Raw genomic sequence first — 22675 nt, forward strand, 5'->3', positions numbered from 1 at the left:
GAAACTAAATATATAGCAGATTCATTAGCAGGCTCAGGATGTAGCACTGAACTCAAAGTTACATTGGATATAACTCTGACTTTCTCACATTGAACCAGTTTGCTTCAGAAAGACTGGATACATGAGTTGCCCTGTCCTAATACTGTGAGTTGTGTGTTTATCTGTTCAGGTGATGGGTGTGGTTGGACCCTCCAGCGTAGCAGATGGTCTGCCATTGCTGCACTTAAGTCCTTACCTCTCCCCTCCTCTCCCATTCAGCACGGCTGTGGTTCGCTTAGTGGCCATGCAAATACAAGTAATGCACTTTTAGCTGTTTTTAGTTCAGCACACTAATCATTTGATTCAGAGTAGATCTTAGTCATTTGGGCCTATATGTGATGCAGATTTTAATTCGCTCTCATTCATAGGCTTTGAAGGATGACTTTCCGCTCAGTCAGGTGATCTCACCCTTTACTAATCAGGAGAGACGAGAGGGCATGCTACTTAATCTTCTGATTCCATTCGTGCTGACCGTTGGCTCAGGAAGCAAAGGTCAGTGTTGAAAATGATCAAATTAATCTCAAATAAGCGTAATGCGTATTGATAGGCTCTTTGGATTTGAACAGTTCAATTTATTTCTAAATACAACATATGTGTTCATCTCAAATCCATCTACTGTTCATTATAACTATAGAAATATACACACAAAAAGCACTTTACATGCATCAGGATTCTCCTGTGTCATTTTTAACTTTTATCACCTAAGTATAATCTCTGTAATATGGATGCTTTAAAGCCTTTTTAGTTTAGGATAGGTTTCCTTCTTTTGTAGGTGCTACTGAGTGAATTTCTGTCTGAATTAGCGGTGTTTGTGGGTGTTTTTTTGTTTTTTTTTCCTTACCCTGCCCTTCTATGGTCTAATGGCTGTATCATGATTGTAGTGTTTTAGAAATAAATTACTGTGAACATATCACAAAATTACGATGTGTGATGCAAACATCAAAGTTTGTGAGAAAAGAAGCTGTTAGAAACTGACTTGTCCTGTGTTAAAACTCTGCATGTGGATGGCTATAAATGATCACAATTAGTTTTACTACAGATATCATAATGAAAAACTGATCCTCTCTGAGGGATGTGTGTTAAATATGTTTTATATTAGCAGACATGACTATAAATCTGTGAATATGTGTTTGTATGTATCTGCTGCCACAGACAGTCCTCAGATTGAGCAGGCAGAGGTCTTCCTGCTCCTGCAGACAGTCATCAACATCCTGCTGCCTCCGCGCATCATCAGCACATCTCGCAGTAAAAATTTTGTTTTAGACGCATCCCCGGCACACTGCTCCACCCCCGGAGACACGGGCAAGGACCTGCGCCGAGAGGGACTGGCTGAGTCTACCAGCCAAGCCGCTTATCTAGGTACAGATATTCATTTGGGAGCTATAGGACCTAGAATATGACTAGAAACTAAAAATGTAGGTTATGGACACAACTGTGAACGATAGTTTTAAGAGTTACAGCTACACTGAGTGATGATGGTATTCAAATAAATAAATAACAGTAACCATTGTAATTCTCTTTGTATATGCTCTCGCGCACAGCTCTGAAGGTGGTGCTGGTGTGCTTTGAGAGGCAGCTGGGTAATCAGTGGTACAGACTGAGTCTGCAGGTGAAGGAGATGGCTCTGCGCAAAGTGGGTGGTCTTGCTTTCTGGGATTTCATCGACTTCATAGTGCGCACTCGCATCCCCATCTTTGTGCTCCTGCGCCCCTTCATACAGTGCAAGGTGAGCGAATTCTAGAACCAACTTCATTATTACTTCTAACAAAATTATAATCATCCTCTTCATGTTCTTTGAAAATCCCAGGGAGATAAAGGAGGAAATGAGCATCACATAGTCATGTTAACATAACCATCTGTTAAGAGCTTCATACAAAGCGAGTGAAACTGCTTATTGCTGCTGTTGTGAGAAAATTCATCTTCTGACTCTTCGGGGAAAGCTACATTCATTAGATGTTTGAGAGCGTCCTGAAATTCATGATGAATTTTATCTCACTTTGTCAGCTGCTAACCCAGCCGGCAGAGTCTCAGGAGGAGATTACAGCCCGGCATCACATCGCTGACCAGTTGGAGAGGCGCTTTATCCCACGCTCACTCTGCAAGAGCTCACTGTTCGCGGAGTTCAACAATGAGCTCAAGATCCTGAAGGAGGCCGTGCACAGTGGCTCGGGTTTGGATTCATTCACTGTCTGAGTTTTCATTAGGGTCAAACTGCCGAAAACCAAGTAACCAAGAAAAATGCTTAATTCGCAGGGTGTTACCTGGGTGTTATGATGTTCTTAATGTTACCTTAAATTTAAGTCAAATTAAAATTTAAAAGTACAATGAGTGCTGTTGTAGGAAAAAATCTGCAAAAAAAATCAGTAGACAAAAAAAAAAAACGTTTATCAAGTTACTTAACAACCAAAGTGCAAAGTCCTTAAAGGAACAGCTTTACCTCGGGCTGTTACAAAGCGTTGACGTTGGAGACTTTAGGAAAACACCACCATATGAAGAATTACTCACATCCATTGATGTGGTGTATCTGCCATACAAGTCCATGTGGACATTGTTACTATAGACATAATAATGCACTGGAACAGCAACATTATCATAAGCGTATGATTTTACTTTCAGCTGAAATTACTGTCTGAGCCAAGCCGTAACAGAAAATCAATCAATACGTTCTGACCAATCAAAATCAACATTTCAACAGTTATAAGTGTTTATAATACATTCCTATTGTTCAGGCAAAATATGCTGTCTACACATTGCTCTCTCTCTTTTCAGCATACCAAGGAAAGACATCCATTAGTACAGTGGGCACGTCCACATCAGCCTACCGGTTGAGCCTGGCCACCATGTCTCGGTCAAACACAGGCACAGGGACAGTGTGGGAACAGGACAGCCAGCCGTCTCGCCAGCCCTCACAGGACACACTTAGCCGCACTGACGAGGAGGAGGAGGAAAGTAAAGCCACCCCTCCTCCATCTCTAGCTTATATTTTACAGAGAAATAATATTTGATCTAATAATTTTTAAACTGCTCACCAATAAGAACTCACTCTATTTTTTTTTCTTCTTCTTGATAAACTTGTGCATTTTTCACCCAAAGGGACTGTACTAGAAAGCAAGCAATATTATCGAACAAGCTAATGTGTTTAACTTCTGATTTAATTTAAGGTGGTCTCCAATTTACTTGCTCATTCAGCAAGTCAGCTTTCTTGTGCAATTTGTAGGGTAGCTGTGGCACTCATTTGATGTTTTCTGTATCTGGTTATGCACTTTTCTTCCTCTTCTTCTTTCTTACTAGATGATTCTATAAGCATTCCCAGTGTGGTAAGTGAGCATGAAGCATTCATACCCAGTGTAATTACACAGCGGCGTTTCTCCAGCCATGCCACAGGTTCTGCCTCCACACAGCCAGAGCCAGGTCTAAGCACCATGCTGCCCAGTCACAGGTAAACATCCCTACTCATTCTGTTGCTAACATTAACACTAAGTGCGAAGCAAAAAAAGATAATCATAAACACTCCGCCACTTTAACAGTCAGTATATGTCTCTTTGAGCTACTTTGATGGAGTATCTGTTTCCTTCATAGATTCCCAGTTTTTGCTGGCGGTCACCACATTTTATCTTAATATACCTACATGACATAACCATATCTTTCCTTTAAAGAGAGGGGTGAACGTCAGCTGTGACTTGCATGCAACTCCAATCTTTCCCCTAACCTTGTTCCCTGCCCACTCTGCAGTGAACCCAATGTGCTAGATGAGTCCCAGGGGCTGCTGGAGGAGGGTACCCTGTCACGGTACAGTGTACAGCCCTATGTGTGCTGTGTCTCACTGTGTGTGTGCTGGGGCCGGGCCTGCCTTTCCCTACTCATCACATTCACTGACTCTATGGACAGCACTCCCTTCCTTTCTGTTTTTTTCCTCTACCCTCTCTGTCTCACTGTCCTCTAATTGGTTTTGTTCTTTCTCTCGGTTATGGACACTAATACTAAATGTCACTACTTATTATCACTGTGTGGTACTCATGTCATTTCCAGTGAGCCTCATGGTGCCATGGTGTCCATTCATGTTTCAGGCTTTTTCCCCACTGCTCAAATTGGAGTTCCTCTCTGGGGTGCCAATCTCTGGGGCTGAGGAGTCTGGTCTGGCAGGTGCAAATCATAAGCAATTTGCTGACTCATTATAGTTCAGTAAAACATAATGTTGCCCTATTTATACAGTTTATTTAATTCATTTTTACAAAACGGAAATCTTGGGAATTATTTTGAAGGGTGTAAGACCCTGCCAACACCAGCTCCTCTAAATCCCTTATGGTGTTGTGAATGACATTGCAGGTGTCTAATCTGCAATTCATGTGTCACGATTGTCTTTGTCACTGTGTTTGATTAATGATGAGCCTTGGACTGTTGGGGGATTTGTGGAATTCACACACTTCCTCTAAACTCTCCTGTGTCTCTGGGGGATTGAACCAGGGATTGTGTTCAGCTCCCTTAACCCCCCTTGCTCACATGCTGCTCTGTGGATTCTTCTACAGGGTTGCAAGTGTCCAAAGTGAGCCAGGCCATCACAATCTCTTACTTCAGCCACCACTTGGTCGAAAAAGAGGTCTTAGGCAGGTGAGAGGGCAATAAGAATTTCACTGAATCTGTTTTGCAGTAGTGTACACTCTGGGGGGCAATTCAAATGTGCGTGAAATGTAGTGTTTTTAATTTAGCAATGAATAAAAAGCAAACAAGTTGATTGCAACAACATGTAATATAAGGTTGTACTGAATATTTTTATATATATAAACTTGTGGACGGCCTTTTACACAATGACATGTTAATGTTGTTGCACTTGTGTCAAAAGGACCATGGCTCATTTTTGCCCCAGAGTGTAGTTTGCAGGATGAAAGCCTATTTCTGGTTTCTCCAAAACTAAATGAGGCAGGGGATTGTCTTTTTTAGCTTCGTCGACCACTGCTGTCCATCCCACAGATGCAAGATGACTGTCGTGGACGGCATGGAGCCAGACTCTCAACCACTCGCAGGAGCATTCAGCCCAAGAACAAAGCAGTTGATCGAAGTGCGTATGTATTTGTGGCCTAAAAATGTAGTACATTGATTAAAACTAGAGTTCATATTAGGATTAAAATTAATTAGAAGGTCAACTGTAAGTCTACTAAGCTCATGCATATAGAGTAACATTATTTTGAGCGAGCTGAGGACAACTGGTTGTTTAGCATATCCTAACATGGTAGGGAAGCTCCAATCAGAACTTGGGGTCAGCCACTGTACAGTGCCCCTTGGGGAAGTTCAGCATTGCTGAAGAGTTCAACAGAGAGTGTCATGGGCATTAGCACAAAACCTAACATGCTGAGCAACCAGGGCTCCTCATATTTTGACTATTTCCTTTTGTACGTCTAATCAAACGACTGTATTGCTCTGATATTTCCGCCCTTAGTACACAGTGACCAAAAGAGGTCGGTCACCTTCACCGAATCCCAGGAAGCTTCTAGAAAGTCTCCTTCTGCTACACCCACTCCGAACACTGCTCTGCTGGGAGCGAATGGAGCCAGAAGACCTAGCCACTCACCCACAGCTACTGCTCGCTCTGAGACTCCATCACCCTCCATCAGAGCTGAGCAGAACATCCCAGCACATCCACAGGTGGGGTTTCATAGCTATGTCACATTGAACAATGTATCACTGAGAGTGACATAAATACAGATTTTTTTTAGCTTGCTTAAATGTGGTTATTTTAAGAATCATGAAGAACTGTAATGAGAGATGCTTCATATACATTCATGTGAAAAAATAAGTCCACCCAATGGACATTGTTGGCTTTTTTGACATATTCGAACAAGCAAACACTTGATCCTCTTTGAAACAGTGCCTAGTAATAAAGTTGATACACTCTATCATGGACACATAAAATTCAGATTTTGTAGCAATTTTCACATTTTAATTTAACAAGAAAACAGATCAGTCACAGAGAAAAAGTAAGTACACCCCTACATTTATCACACCTTAAAATCCATTAAATTAGAATCAGTTGTTCAAGATTGGGTGTCAGTGGTTAGAACCTGCTTAGGGAGTGCAGGTGGAACCGGTCTTATTCATACCCCTCTCATATCTAGTGTCTGGTGTTCCCTTTGTTATTGAGGTGTGGGGTGTCATCATGCCAAGATCTAAAGAGTTCTGTAAGGCCTTCAGAAAAAAGGTTATAGATGCCTATGAGTCTGGCGAGGGATTTAAAAAGATCTCCAAATTATTTGAAATACATCGTTCCACTGCACGTAAAATAATCTACAAGTGGCGCAGATTTCAAATGACCCAATTTATACAGGACTGGTCGTCAGCCCAAGAGTAGACCATCTGATGCCAAAAGAAGTCTCCAAGAACCCCCAAAATTAATCACATTTAATCTGCTAATAAGTTTTGCAGCTGTTGGTGTCAAAGTGCATGCTTCTTCAATCAGAAGGAAATTGCACAAATTTGACCACAGTAACAGCAGATATGTTTGGCACAGACCAAACATGGCTTTTCAGGAGAAGCACCTCATACCAACGGTGAAGCACGGTGGTGGAAATGTTAAGGTTTGGGGTTGTGTCGCTGCCTCAGGGACTGGACAGCTTGCATTCATTGATTCAACTATGAATTCTGCATCATCAAGAGTGCTTGAAGATAATGTGAGGCCATCTTTCTGAAAGTTGAAGTTGAACTGAAAGTGGATCTTCCAACAGGATAATGATCCTAAGCACACTAGCAAATCTACCAAAGAATGGCTCAAAAACAAATGGAGAGTTATGGAATGGCCTAGTCAAAGGCTGGATTTGAATCCCATTGAAATGTTGGGGGAGGATTTCAAACGGGCAGTGCATGCAAGAGAACCCTCAAACATCTTGCAACTGAAAGAATATTGCATCGAAGAGTGGACAAAAATTCCAGCAAGGCACTGTTTCAAAGATGATAAAATGTTTGTTTGTCCAAAAAGCCAACAATTTTCATGGGGTGTACTTTTTGTTAACATGACTGTGTGTGTGTGTGTGTGTGTGTGTGTGTGTGTGTATGTGTGTATATGTATATGTATGTATGCACACACAAAGTCAGGGAAATAAGAATTTGAGGCATCAACACTTTTTTCAGTAAATATTTTTCCAGTGAGGTTATTCATGTGAAATTTCCACCAGACTTTGGTATTAACTGAAGAAATCCAAATATATAAAGAAATCACAACATTAGGGCTCCATTCATCGTTCCTTCATTTATATGAAGTCTGCCAGTACCATGTGATGAAAAACAGCCCCACACCATGATGCTTCACCTCCACACTTCACTGTTGGTGTAGTGTTTTTAGGGTGATGTGCAGTGACATTTCTTCTCCAAACATGGTGTGTAGTATGACAGACAAAAAGTTCAATTCTGCTCTCGTCTGACCAGACTACACTCTCCCAGTATTTCATAGGCTTGTCCAAATGAGTTGTAGAAAACTTTAAACGAGCTTCGACATGCCTTTTCTTTAGTAATGGAGTCTTGCGTGTGAGCGTGAGCAGTGGAGTGCACTGCCTATTGTTTTCTCTGTGACGATGGCACCTGCTGCCTCCAAGTGTTTCTGGAGCTCTTTCCGAGTGGTCCTTGGCTCTTGGGCTACTCTTCTGACTATTCTTCTGACTCCCTGGTCAGAAATCTTGTGAGGAGCTCCTGTGCGTGGCCGGTTAATGACGGAGTGATGTTGCTTCCACTTGTGGATAATGACCCCAATGGTGCTTACTGGAGGATTCAGAAGTTTTGAAATACATCTGTGTCTGATTCCATCAATATGTTTCACAACAATAAGACTGCAAAGGTCTTGATATAGCTCTTTGCTTTTACCCATCATGAGATGTTTCTTGTGTAACACCTTGGTAACGAAAAGCCTTTTTCTAGACCATCGATTTACTAACCCAGCTGATATTAATTTGCACAGATAGGAGGTATAATTACTTTCTAACTACTTACGGATTTCAGCTGGTTCCTTGCTTTACCTTGCTTTGGAGAACTGCTTTTTCTTAGCGTGTTCTATACTTTTTTCCCGTGTCATTCCTCTTTATTAAACATAACTTTATTTATGAACTTTAATGTTGTGAATACTTTGTGTGGATCTCTTGAGTTAATACTGATGTCTGTTGAAAATTTCATGTGAATAACTTTATTGGAAATATATTTACTGAAAAAAATGTTGATGTGTTCACTACTTATTTCCCCCACTTAATGCATTAATTTAGTGCGCTTAATTATTCATTAATTACCCGTACGTCATCTTACATTGCATGCAGTTGCTTAGTGATGAGCATGATGCAAGGCGATGACCAAACTTTGCTTGGCATTCTGAAGGGAAATTTTTAATTCCAAAACGCATCTAGATAGTAACCCTGATAAGACCAAAGTCTTTTGCACTTTTACAACAAGGAAATTGCATACTATCAAAGCAGTTCAAGCCTGACCTCAAAGTATGTTTTAGTGAGCTCTGCAGTTAGCACAACCCCAGCTGCTACAGTCAATAATAGTAAGCCTATATTGGAAAAACTAACAAATGCGATAGCTAAATGGATTGCTACGGAAGCCCTAACGGCCGTGCATTATTACTATTTTTTTCTTTCTCGCTTTCTCTTGATCTTGACATAGACATAACAAAATAGTTGTTTTCTTGTGATATTGACATAAAAGTTGTTTTCTCCTGATCTGGACTTAATGAACCCCAATTGCAGATAAGGTTTATTGTCAAAATTTACAGACTGTCAGCTGTTTGCAATGAACAAATCAAACAAAAGCAATTGAAATGGTTCAACACAATAAATGCTTCAAGCGGTTTCCCCAAATTCAACTGAAAATGCAACTTATAATGATTTCTCCAGTCTCAAAATTATTCACCCCCTTCATTGCAAGCATCTTTAGTGGGTTAGTAGACACCCTTTTGCTGTTATGACCTGCTGCAAACGAGATGCATAGATTCTGTGAGCATTCCTGAGAAATCTTAGACCGTTCCTCATGAGCAATGGCTCCAGTTCAGTAATATTCTTGGGTTTGCGTGCTGCAACCGCCTTCTTCAAATCCCACCAGAGATTTTCTATGGGGTTCAAGTCAGGTGACTGTGATGGCCCTGTAGAATCTTCCAGGACGACTTCTCCAACCAAGCCTCGGTGGAATTTGAGGTATGCTTGGGATCATTGTCCTGTTGGAAGATCCAGTGATGCCCAAGCTTCAGCTTCCTCGCAGACGACATGACGTTTTCTCCAAGCATTTCCTGATACTTCAATGAATCCATCTTGAATTTCAAACACTGCAGGTTTCCAGTGCCAGAGGATGCAAAGCAGCCCCAGAGCATCACCCAGCCTCCACCGTGCTTGACTGTGGACAGTGTTCTTTCTTCATTCTTCTTCCTCCAGACATACCGCTGATCCATCGTGCCAAAAAGTTCCAGGTTTGTTTCATCGCTCCACAGAACAGAATCCCAAAACTCCTGTGGATTATTGATATGATTTTGAGCTGACATTTTCTTGTGCTTTTGGGTCAGTAGTGGTGTACGTCTTGGAGTTCTGGCATGGAAACCTTTAGTACGTACCATACTGTGCTCACTGAAACCTCAGAGCCTGTTACACCAAGTCTTGCTGCAAGTCTTTTACAGTCACTCGAGGGTTTTTCACAACCTGCCTTCTCACAAATCTGCTTGCAGCCGTTGATAGCTTCTTTTTTCTGTTTCATACGTTTTCTGCCCCTAGACACTTCAGATATTTCATGTGTTCCAGCTCAAGCAGACCTCGTGCAACTAATGAAGTCCTTGATTAGCTGTATCAGGTGTGCTTGCGACTACACCTATTTTGCGTATTTGTGCTGTTGTTATGGATACTATTCATGGGGTTGAATCATTTTGAGACTGGAGAAGTCATCACAAGTTGCATTTGCAGTTGAATTTGGGGAAACCACTTAAACCATTCATTGTGTTGAACTATTTCATCTTTCGTTTGATTTGTTAATTTTTCTAATTAAAATTTGACAATAAATCCGATTTGCAAATGGGGGTTGAATATTTTTGATTGCAACTGTAGATATTTATAATGGATGCCACCATACATTTTCAGCTGAATATGGTAAAAAAACAAAAGAGGAAAAGTGCTGAAAGATTTGACCGGAAGAAAAATAAGAGTAAAAATGCCTACAAAGTGTCAAATCTAACAATTTAGAAATAATTGAATGGTAATGTTAATTATAATGTGATCAAAACATTGTTTGGCTATGCAGGGCCAGTCAGCACAAACATACTGAAAGCAACAAATTATCCGTGAAAATGTCACCCGATTTGTAATAGGACTATGTTGAAAATGTTTTCTGTGTTTTCGTACATCCCTACCCCATTTACTCAAGCAGTTTCATTGCTTTTAAGAGTTCAGAAGTCAACTAAACCCACTTTTTTCCTTAATTACAAAACTCCATGCAAAGCTTAGTTTATCAAACATAGATGGACCCTATAATATATACTAACTGTGCATTTATTTCTAATCCAAGTCATGATAGGCACAATCAGTAACTGCTAAGCCATCCACTCTCCTGTTCTAGGCTTCACCTGTTGCTGAGAGTAAAGAAAAGCAAGACAAGGGTAGTACGAGAAGTAGCCTCTCCCCCACGCCATCCTCCACTCCAGCCTCCAGGTCATGCTCTCCCCTCCCTTCCTCTTTCCCGATGCTGAGCACTCCTGTCCGTCTGAACCCGGCTCAGATCCGTGAGAGTCCAGAAGACGAGGAGACATCAGGGCTTTTGGAAAACACAGACACCTCGCTCCACATGGCTGAGGAGCATGGCACAGAGAACCCTCTCCTCACCTCTCTCCTCACACCTCATTCTCTGTCCCCTCTACCCCTGTCTCCTGTAGATCTGGACCTAGACGAGTCTCATGTCTGAAAGCCTCAAAACCTTTAAAAGCTTAATCAAAAAGCATCAGGGAAGGGTCAGTGAAAATTCAGCATTTGGCTATTCAAATGCCACAATACGCCATGACTCATGAGGGAACAGGAAAGTGGTAGTTCTATGTAAGTGACCACAAGAGTTTAAAATCTCACACTTTGAGATTTAAACAGGTTGCCAGATTGACACAGTCGATTCATTGTGCATTAGTCACCATTAGTAACCTTTAACTGCTTTAAAACTGTGTATTTTAACCCACAAAACAGTTTTATGGGGAAAAAAACGTCAAATCTGTTCACTATGTAGATTACTAAAGTATACCAAACAAAAGGTTACTGTAAATGTTAGTTGCTCTGGGGAAATTTAAACATTGACTATGTTTACACGGACAGCAGTAATGTAATTATTGAGCTTACTCTGAGTAAGATAATACTGTGATTAAGGTGTGTACACGAGTCGCTTTTAGAATACTCCTGTCATGTTCCCGTTTTACATGTTATAGAACATGATTAGATTAACGGCACACGTCATTACGTCACCACGTCACGCCGTCCGACGTCCCTCCAGAATTTCACGTATCTACATACAGTTGGTCTTCATTATGGGACCGTATACAGTTTTGGGTGTTTTTATTTATTTTTTTTTACGAACGCTTTAAGTGCAGTTAATTATCTGTCGTGCTGTACGTGCTAATAGACGACTGCTTGAAGCCGTGGGCTGCGTCCCAAACCGCGTACTTACCGTCTATATAGTAGCCGAGATACATGTATTTTTCCCCACTACAGGCCTATAGTAGGCAAGTATGCGATTTGGGACGCAGCCGAACTCTCTTGTTCGCCGTAAAACGGCCGTGTGTGATCGTGTCCTGTCACAAAATGCGGTGAAAACTCTCACACGACGTTCATAATGTGATCAAGGTGTTTACATGTCTGTAATACACAACGATAATGCGACTAAAACAGGAGTACTCCACCTCCATTAATTCGATTATTGTATTATGTTATATTACTTCGATTATGACCTTAATTAGATTAAGGTAAGTAAAAATTGCTGTTTACATGCTAGTTTCTTCATTAGAGTATGGTCTTAATCGGATTAAGAGTGGATTATTGTTGTCCATGTAAACGCAGCTAGTGATGTATTCGAAAACTCAGTTATATACCAGGGGGATTCAACTAAAATTAAAGGTCTGGATGAGCAGCTAATATGACTAAACGATGACAACAGTTTTGCTTAAACATTAATGATTAGTTTATGGCTATAAACAAAAAAGTGTTTTTGTTTTGTAGTGGTGTATCACGTTACTACTTTTAACTTTTGAATTTGCTGTATTTCAGGTGACCTAAACTACAGAGACGTTAAATCAGTTTGTGCAGTGCCCCTAAGGTCATTTATGAACTCCCATACATCTGACCTAGTAGAAATGTATTCTGTAGTTAAAACTGGTTGCTCTGCACATCACTCAAACAAATTGGTTCTAAATAAACTGGCTTTAGATGAGTCTAGATATTCATAAAGCACTGTGAGTTAACATTAGAGCTTTAACCTCCAGAGAAAATCAATAAACAGGTTCAGTGTTCAGTTCTGGGGGGTATTCCAGTGAGCGGGTTTAGCAATGAACCGTTCTCAGTGGGGGAAATAGTTCTCCGTTCCAAAAACTGTGATACTCATGATTACAACTGTTGATAATCAGATGATTGTCGAGAGTAATTTCTATCAACTACGAGCAGTCGCAAAGCTGAAACCACTCCCCTCAAATCAAGCTATGGAAAAAGTCATCCATGTTTAAAGAAACAGTACTGTATAAGGAATTATCGTAATTCTACATAGGACTCAATAAGTCATCCCTCACCACCAATTAGTTCAGAATGCAGCAGTTAAACTGCTAACTGGCACCAAGAAAAAGGATCATATCACTCCGGTTTTAGCCTCTCTGCACTGGCTGCCTGTCCAGTACAGGATCCAATTTAAGGTCCATTTATTTGTTGTTAAAGCTCTTAACAGGATAGCCCTCTCCTATACCATGGACCTGCTCTCTCAGTACTCAGCTCCTAGGTCTTCAAGGTCTTCTGATCAGTCACTCCTGGCCGTCCTACGGCCAAGAGGTTGAGGCTAAAGTGTGACCGTGCCTTTGCGATCGCTGCGCCATGGCCATGGCTAAACTTGCTATCACTATTATTACTATTTCATGTCTTAGCATTATTCTCTTTTTTTTTTTTTAAACAATTAATTGGGCCCTGTCTGTATTTTTAATCTAATTTTTTTTTCTTATGTATTGTCCCCTCTGAATGTATTGGAATGCAAGGCCAAGGGTTTTGTTTTTGCTATACACTGAAGACATTTGGGTTTGAGATCAAAAGAATATGAGATTATAGATCAGAATTTCAGCTTTCATTTCCTCATATTTACATCGAAATGTGTTGGCACTGACACTTAAGTGCACAGAAGTACAGGAACAGACAGTTAATTAAAATCGGTAACACTTCATATTGGGTTGCATGTTCATTGCTTGTAATAACTGCTTCAAGCTGGCGAAACACTGACCACCAAACTGTTGCATTCTTTTTTTTTTTTTTTTTTGGTGATGCTTTTCCAGACTTGTACTGCAGTTTCTTTCAGTTGTGGTTTGTTTTAGGGGTTTCTCCTTTCAGTCTCTTCTTCAGGAGATGAAACGCATGCTCACTTGGGATAAGGCTAGTCTAAAACCTTCCACATTTTCCCCCTGATGAAATCTTTTGTTGTGTTGGCAGTGTTTTGGGTCACTGTCTAGCTGCAAGAAGTTCCTCACAATTATATTGGATGCGTTTCTCTGTTAACTGACAGAATGTTTCTGTACACTTCTGAATTCATTGATTAGAGGTTCATCTTGGTTCTAAATCTTTTGTGGCTCATTTCTGTATTTCTTTGTGAATTCCAGTCTGAACTTCTGATTCGTACTGCTGATGAGTGGTTTGAATCTTGTGATATAGCTTCTACATTTCTGCCCTCAAAGTTTTCTTGGAAAGGAGGATTGTGATACATTCACTCCTGCCCTGTGGAGGTTATTGGTGATGTCTCCGCAGCTCTCACAATGTTTCTGTATCAGTTGCTGTCGTTTACCTTGGCAGACTGGTTTAATGTCTGGTTGTTAGTACACAAGTGGTTTCTTTCTTTTCCAGGACATTCCAAATTGTTATATCAGCTATGCCCAATGCTTGTGCAGAGGCTCTGATAGATCTTCCGTCTTTTCAAAATGGCTAGCTTTTCTCCCATAGACAGCTCTCTGGTCTTCACGTTGGTTCATCCTTTTTAACAACAAATTCAGCCATATCCGGTGAAACCCAGGGCTCAAACCAAGCGTAGACATTCAGAGCGAATAATTGTTTAGACAATCATTCTAACAGGGCACACCTGGGCAACAAGAAACACATGATCCATATACGTATAGTCCAATCCATAAGAAGTCACATGTTCCATATTTTGTATTACTTGAAATATGGGTGGATTCAAACAGAAAGTGGTTGAACACATCTACATATGAATATCAGGAAATGAAAGCTGAACTTCTGATCTATCATCTCATATTCAATCTGAAATCTGAAACCTGAATGTCTTCAGTGTATAGCAAAAACAACTGAACTGGCCTTGCTGTTCCAATACTTTGAGAGGACTGTATGTACACTTTGGGCGACTATTGCTGTTTTAAATGTGCGTTATACATACAGCTAACTTACTTAAATTATTTTAAGTCAAGTGGACATGCAAAAGTGCACATGCAAACATGTGCTAACACAAGACAGTGCAGTAACTACTGAAACAGGAACAACAGGCACAGTAAGTGACCGATTTCTGCCAATTCGATATTCTATTATTCACTAATTGATATTTCCCTGAACAATATCATTAAATTAATTTAGTCTTATATTTATTGCATGCTTTTAGACTCCATTTTATAGGCCTTAGGACAAGGCTAAACTAGAGTAAAAAATCTACAGGAACACTTTCCTCTCTGAAGCACCTTCATCCTGAAATGAACATGCACAACAGTGAATGCGGTCTACTTAAATCGAATCACCAAAAATATGGTTCAAAATGATATGCAGACGTGTGAGGTTGTCGGTGACTGTCGAGGGATGATGCTTGGATTTTACCCAGGTAGAAGATAACGTTCTGGTTGTTGTCTGGTTGTTATCTGGTTGTTGTCTGGGTGGGGCGGCTGTGGATCAGGTGGGGCAAGACACTGAACCCCAAGTTTTCCCGATGGCAAGTTAATGCCTTGCATGGCAGCTCTGCTACCGTGAGTGTGTGTGTGAATGGGTGAATGAGACACAGTAGATAAAAGCACTATATAAGTGCAGTGCAGACCATTTGCCTACTAGGGATCTAATATCAGCACCCCTTCAGTTCAACTACGATCAGATTAAATATGATTATGATGTTGATATACCAATACTTTATATACACTGCCTGGCCAAAAAACGGCCACTGTGTGGCTTTAAATAAGGAAATACTTAAGAGCCTAGGATTGGATCTTTATTGCAGTGATTCATATGTTTCAGCTGGCAGCAATTCTTTTAACCCTAATAGATGCAGTGTGTAGCTTCTCATTTCTTAAACAACCGTGTCGGAAGACGTATCCCGTGGTCGTGGAAAAGATGTGCGTATGTTTCAGAAGGGGCAAATTATTGGCCTGCATCAAGCAAAGAAAACCACTAAGGAGACTCCTGGAATTGAGAACTGTTAAGAACTGTCTAATGCATTATTAAAACCTGGAAGGAGAGCGCTGAACTGTCAACTCTGAGGACGAAAAATGTTCAGGATCTTGAGCGATTGCGATCGGAGCTCTTGAAGACACTCTCACATCGTAAATAATCTACAGTAGAACTCGTGGCTATGTTTAACGGTAAAACTAAGAGTATTACGACATGCACAATGCGACGAGAACTTACAGGATTGGGACTAAACAGCTGTGTTGCCTAATCAGTTTGAGGCTAATCAGATAAAAACGACTTCAGTTTGCTAGGGAGCATAAAGATTGGACTGTGGAGTGATGGAAAAAGGTCATGTGGTCTGATGAGTCCAGATTTACCCAATTCCAAAGTGATGGGTGCATCAGGGTAAGAAGGGAAGCAGATGAAGCGACGCACCAATCATGCACAGTGCATACCGTACAAGCCTCTGGAGGACTTGTTATGATCTGGGGTTGTTTCAATTGGTCAGATCTCGGCTAAGCGATGTTATGCAGCAATAAAATGAAGTGAGCCGAGTACCTGAATGTACTGAATGACCACGGGCACGGGCATGTTCCAGGACAATGCCAAGATTAATCAGGCTCAAATTGTGAAAGAGCGGTTCAGGGAGCATGAGGAATCATTAAATGGCCACCACAGAGTCCTGACCTTAACCCCATTCAAAGTCTTTGGGAAGTGCTGGAGAAAACGTTTCAGAGTGGTTAGACTCTCCCGTGCTCTATACAAGAGCTCAGACAAAAATGAACGCAACTCTGGATGGAACTAGATGTTGTCACGGTGCACAAGGTTGGGTGTCCTGCGACTCTTATAACGAAATCAAAATTTAAAGCATACCCACTGCTCTATGACTCTGCCAGCTCCTCTGCTTGTGTGAGCAGTTGGGCTGGATTTTAGGCGCTTCAGCCTTCTTGATATTGGCTACAAAGTGAAAATAAGTCTGAAATTAGTTTCCAATTAAGGAAACGTTGTAGCTATAAGCAAAAAAATATCTTTACACATCTTTGGCTTAATTGAATCTCATGTTCTAACGTGTTGGTAAATCCTTTTATCATCAATCATTGAATGGATCTAAATACTATTTTGGAAACCCAGACACCCCAAACTATTAAATTCAGGCGCAGTAATACTAACGAACTTCTGAACATTAGTGTTTCACTTCCATTAGACATTTACACAGTGCACACATTCAGACTTCAGTATTTTATATTTCAGCTGTAAAAAATATTTTCGTCTCATACACGCTGTATAAATCCTTTATCAGAATGCCACCAATGAGGGAGTTTTATGTTCACTGTGAACATACTTGGAGCAGATAAACCTCGAGCATTACAATTCTTATCTGCCAAATCTAGATAGTTCACACTGGCTTTACTCAGGTTAACTTAGGCTTTGTTAAACCTGCTTTCTGGAATACACTCCCCAGATCATCATCATCATCATCATCAAAGGTAATGTTATTTAACCTAAATATTTCCATGTGCACATTATATGTGATGTAGATTCAATTTAGCATTATTTAAATAAAAAAAAGTGCATTATACAAAATATTTATTTTGAGTAATAATCAAATATATTTGCAATAACACTAAATAGATATTTTCAATCATGAGTAGATTTCCAGACCTCATACACACGTTAAGCGAGTGTCTATCCGAGCTGAAGTGAAAGAATTAGTATTACTTTAGGATCATCAGTTATGTGAGATACGTTTTTCTATTAAACACATGAAATTTATTTCACATTTTGTTTACTGACATAAACTGGTCGTATTCTACCAGCAGGTTCTGTACAAGCCCGAAAAAGTCCATCGTGATGTAGATATACAGTATATAATAAAACGGCTATAATCAGACAATGCAACAAACTGTAGTAGCTGAAGCTAACGAGGTGCCTGTGAAGAAAGAGACGGTCACTGTTTGTCAGTGAGTGCAAATATGCAGTGTTTTATGTGTCTACTGTTTTTCCTGTCAGTAAACTTGTTGCTAACTATTGAGCTTGTGCAATAATAAAAATATATACTCCAACCAACCATTAAAGAGAACCGATGTTTTTCTTTCAGAAACAATGCTGAGACACAGGAATACTAACAGTTTTCAATGCGTCGTTCGAAGTGTCATGGTTGATAATAAATTAGAGAATAAGTTCGTTCCCCGGACAAAAAAATTTAATAAAAATAAAAAAAATGACACAGCTACACCAATCCACCAGCAGTAAACACATTGCTGCACAGTTCTTGCACCTGGACTAACGTAATTTAGCATAAAATTGGATCACCAGTTATTGGCTAGACGTGGTCAGTGGTGCTTCATTTCCAAGCAGCCAAGTCCTGGTTCTTTATGCTTATCAAACATATTATTAGCCAGATTACACAGATTTGGTCACAGCGGACAGGAAACACAGTCTACCCAACAACCGACAATGCAGTTTTATCCTACATTAAAATTGTATTTGTCCAGATGTGCAACCTATTAACATTGTACGGTAATGTGCTACCATTGGTGGATGTAACTTTTTATCCAGAGAGCTTAGTAAAGATGTTGAAAGAAGCATAAAGAGTGCAGGCTCTCGTTGAACTGTTAGCTTACTTACCGAATAAGTACCAGGAGACTTCAGCGATCGATGCATATAACAACAACAACAACAACAACAACGAGAGATACAAAACTGGGTAAGATTTATTAGTAGAAAGCAGATATTTGTTAGACACCAATATGGCTCAACTCGTGTTGTATTGTTTAGACATGAACGTCTCAAGGAGCTTGAACAGCCGGTCCTCCCTTGCAGCGGCTTCTCTATCCCTGCGCTCCTCCCTTTCTCTGTACTCCTTCTCTCTCCTCTCCTCTCTGGCTTGCAGCTCCCTCTCCCAACGCTCCTGCCGGGAAAGAAGATCCTGCTCCCTCCTCTTCTCTCGCTCGAGAGCCTGCCTCTCTCTTTCCTCTTCTCGCTCAGCCGCCCGCCTCTCCCTCTCTTCTTCTCTATCGGCTGCCCGCCTCTCCCTCTCCTCCTCCCTCTCTGCAGCACGCCTCTCGCGCTCCTCCTGCCTTCTCTCAAGCTCCTGCAGGGCAGCTAGCCAGTACTGCTCCTTCCTCTTCTTGGCAGGGGGAGCGTCCTGTCCAGACGATGGCACAGGGAAATGGCTGGACGAGCTGGACAAGTTGGATAGGTTGGACAGATTGGATAGAAGCGAGTGAGCCACAGTGAGCTCACCACTCAGAGCCTGATCCATCACGGTGTACCACTTCCATGGAGTCACTAGCGGGTCACCTCCCATCATACTGAGGCTCTTAATATCCTGCAGAAACGCAAGCAATGAATTATGGGTTTCAGAGCAATCACAGGCAAATAACTATATATAAAAGGTATGCCTATATATAAAAAGCCCGCCAAATGTGGTATCCACATCACTGTTTTAGAGCACTATATTAATAAGTATTAAAGATTTATTAGTCACAAAGCGTTTACCCTTCATGGGAGTTTGTAAGCAAGTGGGAAACGTATCAGTAAGAAGTCAATAACTTCTCAATAATGTTAATAAATGTGTGCGAGTTGAAAGTGCAAAATATAAAGCACGTTTAAATAATGAGCCGACTATTGGAATATGTTCTTAAAATAAACGTGTAGTGAGAGGGATTTTTGGGGTTGGATATTAAAGCGCACCTATTACGGATTCGAAACGTGCCTAATGTTGTTTTAAAGGTCTCATACAATAGATTTACATGCATCGAAGATCAAAAAACCCTTTAATGTGCTCATAATTTAAATTTCAGCGTTACTTTTTTTCCACCCAGTGTCACAAACGACTCATTAAATGATCCATTCTAAAGGATTCATTCTAAACTCCTTTCAGAGAGCATACTCTGCTCTGATTGGTCAGATGTCCCAGTCTGTTGTGATTGGTCTACCGCTGTCAGTGATGACCAGAGGTGGGACTTTTTATCACAAACCTATGTAAGTTAGTACAGGAAATAAAGTCTGGAATCACTAATGACTCGTTTCAGCTGTTCAGAATCAGTTCCTTCTTTTGGGAGTCAATAACTCAGTTTGTTGTGCACTTTGATTTAGTATCGTTGCAGACATTTTTACATCCACAAACAGCTCTATAACACACTGCATGAAAGGTAATATTTGAAAAACCATAAGGTTTATGAAAAGTTGATCTAGAAAGCTGGCCTGTAACCTCCACTTAATATGAGCTTGGGCCAACGTGTGTTCTACTGATGAGAAATGAACATATGAATGAGCTTAACTGTGTGTTAAAGAACAGCATCAATGAATAAGGGCCTTCTAACATCAATGCACTGTATGGGGTGGCAATCAATCACAATCAAAATCAGTGTTGCCCCTGTTTGGCCAAGAAGTTTCAACAAGCAGACTATATATAATGTGTGTTTTATATATATTTAAAAAGCCTTTTTAAATAAATGACTGCCCTCCATCTGCAATACAAATGGCTAGCTATCTAGTTCTGAAACAGGAATAAACAATATTCATAATACTAGGGATGCACCGAAATGAAAATTCTTGGCCAAAGCCGAATATAATGGAAAAACTTGGCCGGATACCGAACATGTTTTTTCGCGTTTTTTCCATTTTTTTCACCACTGCATAAATTAAATAGTCAAAATGTGCTTTGTATTATTTTGTCTTGCTTTTCAAAGAAAAAAAATCAATTACAAAAACTAAAATTTCAAAATATTTATTTAACACTGAACATATTTTTTTTCATTCCAGCAGGCACTGGCTACCAACAAGGCACAATATAACTTTAAATTTGGTCGCGTCATCAAACACGTCATTGTTTGGTCAAATTCATTCGGCCTTTTCACTTATTAATTTCGGTTGCCAAACATTCGGTGCATCCCTACATAATACTTACAGATGAGTGCATGTCCATAATCCAAACAGCACATGGGCTATACTTTGCATTTTGATTATTTCAGGTTTTATAAATGAAGTTCAAAACAAACTTGATGCAATCATACACAGTGATAATTAAGGTTTTACAATAATGTCTGTGATCATTTGTGGCCTTTAAAATCTGCCCACTAGCCAAAGAGTCTTAAGGCTGCCTTCAGAGGAACCTGTTTATATGAGTGTGGTCTAGGCCAGGGGTTCCCAAACTTTTCCAGGGCAAGGCCCCCCAAATGGCATTAACATTTGACCGAGGCTGCCCTTTTGCAAGATGTCTTTAAAACACATTAAAAATACAGACTTCTGAATATATCCCCCCCCCCCTTTTTTTAATTAATAATTACATCTTAACATTACATTAGGAAGTTTGTGAGTGTGTGTGGTCATCTGAGAGTGAGAATTTATTTTTCACACCAAATTGTTAAGGCCCCCCGGGCGCCCCCTGGCGGCCCACACTTTGAAAACCACTGGTCTAGGGGGTGTTGCATTGTTTTGCATGACTTGTCTCTGACAACCTCAGTAGCTTATCTACTCCACTGCAGACTGTTGTAGAACACATGAAGCAAATCACACAATAAAGAAGATTGAACTGTAAATGCTGACTTGGTTGCCATTACCTTATATTTCTGTCTCAAGTTCTCCCACTTCTTTTTCACCCATGCTGGCGTCACTTTCCCGTCCAGCCGCTTCTCCTTCACAAACAGCCTGCAGAATGAGACATGTTTAATATTTACAGAAGAACACACAAGGCATTAGGAGGCGATGAAGTGTCCCTGTGTCACTCACTCGAAAGCTCGCAGGGCGGTGTTCTTCTTCCCCGTGAACAAGCTGTTATTACTGACGCGCCACACAATCAGCTCTGCTGTGTTCGCATCGGTCCCTAAATAAACACCGCACACATTTACACACTTCTTTTCCCCGCTCCGTGAAGTAACATTAAAGCTGAACTTCCCAGTCATGCACTGGATCTACATGACTATAAACCAGCCGTGAATCCAAGCTTGCAAATATGGCGCAGTACTTTTTTTTGTGTGTGTCAGCTGCGTGTTTTCATTACTTCAGTAAGCCATTACAGCTCATCGCGGAAGCAGTAAACATCAAAGCCGTACATTCCTAAACAATATTTACAACAGAAACATGAATAGGAGAAAAACAAACAACTTACATTTAAAGGCTGTAAAGGACCCGACCTCTAATGTTAGGCCTACTGTACTCTCCATTTTATTGTTGTTTTGTTGCTGTTTTCTTCGCGTTCCTCTTCACTCAGTAGAGAGTCCGAGCGCGCTGTCGCCCCCTGTCGGGAAAGCGGTGTCATGCAAAAGACGCCAAAAAAAGCCGTGTAGTGATGGAAAGTTCGGATCATTTCACTGACTCGGTTCTTTGAATCTCGTTCGACAAAATGAAGGAATCTTTTTTGCGAGTCATTTCGTTCATTTCAGCAGAATATAATTAAAATGTTACGTGTTAATTTCCCCGACACTTCGAGTACTTAATAAACTATCAAATAAACTGGAGGTTACTACAGACAAGGCTGAATTATGAGAAACAGAAATGATTCATTAATAGTCTAGCATTAGGTCTTCAGGCTATGCAGTCTGTTAGTTCACGTCACCTCACATCCCGATCCGAGTCCTTTCTTTTCTCACGTCACATTTGTCACGTCTGTTCCCCGGAAACAGAAATGATTAGTTCACGACTCGAACCCGAAGACGCGAGAGATGAACTAATCATTTCTGTTTCTGGTACAGAACCTATGGGGATGTTACAGCGCATGCGCGGACAGAAATGAACGTATCACTCTGAGACAACTCGTTGTTCCCGAGTCATATTAAAGATTCGTTCAAAATTAACGAATCGTTCAAGAACGACGCATCACTAGTACCGTCGAAAAGCGGGACCAACTGGACCAACATCACTTAAGTATTTGGATGACATTTAATTTGACATTATCTTAGCATAGCACCTTTTTCTCTCTCTCTTAGGAGGTGATAGAGAGATCTAAAGCAAGAGATATCCCTATAGTCACTGGTGCAGTAAATCTCAAGTTCCAGCTGTTGAACAGATGGGATATTCTTCCACTTTTT

At 40.6% G+C, this 22675-nt stretch overlaps 2 protein-coding genes across 2 annotated transcripts in view; one reads left to right on the forward strand and one right to left on the reverse strand.

Moving 5' to 3' along the window:
* Positions 1-17799, forward strand: part of LOC108272372 (unc-80 homolog, NALCN channel complex subunit) — an 85833-nt gene extending 68034 nt beyond the window's left edge. Inside the window, exons 53-64 of the mRNA XM_053684187.1 lie at positions 170-295; positions 408-531; positions 1192-1398; positions 1581-1765; positions 2044-2209; positions 2809-2988; positions 3331-3478; positions 3772-3828; positions 4566-4647; positions 4978-5095; positions 5474-5679; positions 10606-17799. Coding sequence (XP_053540162.1) covers positions 170-295; positions 408-531; positions 1192-1398; positions 1581-1765; positions 2044-2209; positions 2809-2988; positions 3331-3478; positions 3772-3828; positions 4566-4647; positions 4978-5095; positions 5474-5679; positions 10606-10947 — 1941 coding nt within the window. The 3' untranslated portion in view covers positions 10948-17799. The remainder of the gene's footprint in view (positions 1-169; positions 296-407; positions 532-1191; positions 1399-1580; positions 1766-2043; positions 2210-2808; positions 2989-3330; positions 3479-3771; positions 3829-4565; positions 4648-4977; positions 5096-5473; positions 5680-10605) is intronic.
* Positions 17800-18332: 533 nt separating this feature from the next.
* Positions 18333-21910, reverse strand: si:ch73-193c12.2 (putative uncharacterized protein DDB_G0271982). Its single transcript, XM_017482329.3, has 4 exons — positions 21757-21910; positions 21378-21471; positions 21209-21296; positions 18333-18972 (listed from the first exon to the last, which is right to left on the reverse strand). The coding sequence occupies exons 1-4, from the start codon at positions 21809-21811 to the stop codon at positions 18397-18399; spliced, it is 813 nt and encodes a 270-aa protein (XP_017337818.1). The 5' UTR covers positions 21812-21910; the 3' UTR covers positions 18333-18396.
* Between the last annotated feature and the right edge of the window lie 765 nt (positions 21911-22675).

Source organism: Ictalurus punctatus, chromosome 12 (genome assembly GCF_001660625.3).
Source record: "Ictalurus punctatus breed USDA103 chromosome 12, Coco_2.0, whole genome shotgun sequence".
Taxonomy (NCBI): domain Eukaryota; kingdom Metazoa; phylum Chordata; class Actinopteri; order Siluriformes; family Ictaluridae; genus Ictalurus; species Ictalurus punctatus.

Coding starts and splice junctions, on each gene's coding strand:
- si:ch73-193c12.2 (XM_017482329.3), bottom strand. CDS start 21,811: ATGGAGAGTACAGTAGGCCTAACATTAGAGGTCGGGTCCTTTACAGCC. Junction 21,472..21,756: donor GTCCTTTACAGCCTTTAAAT/GTAAGTTGTTTG, acceptor GTGTTTATTTAG/GGACCGATGCGAACACAGCA. Junction 21,297..21,377: donor ACCGCCCTGCGAGCTTTCGA/GTGAGTGACACA, acceptor CTCATTCTGCAG/GCTGTTTGTGAAGGAGAAGC.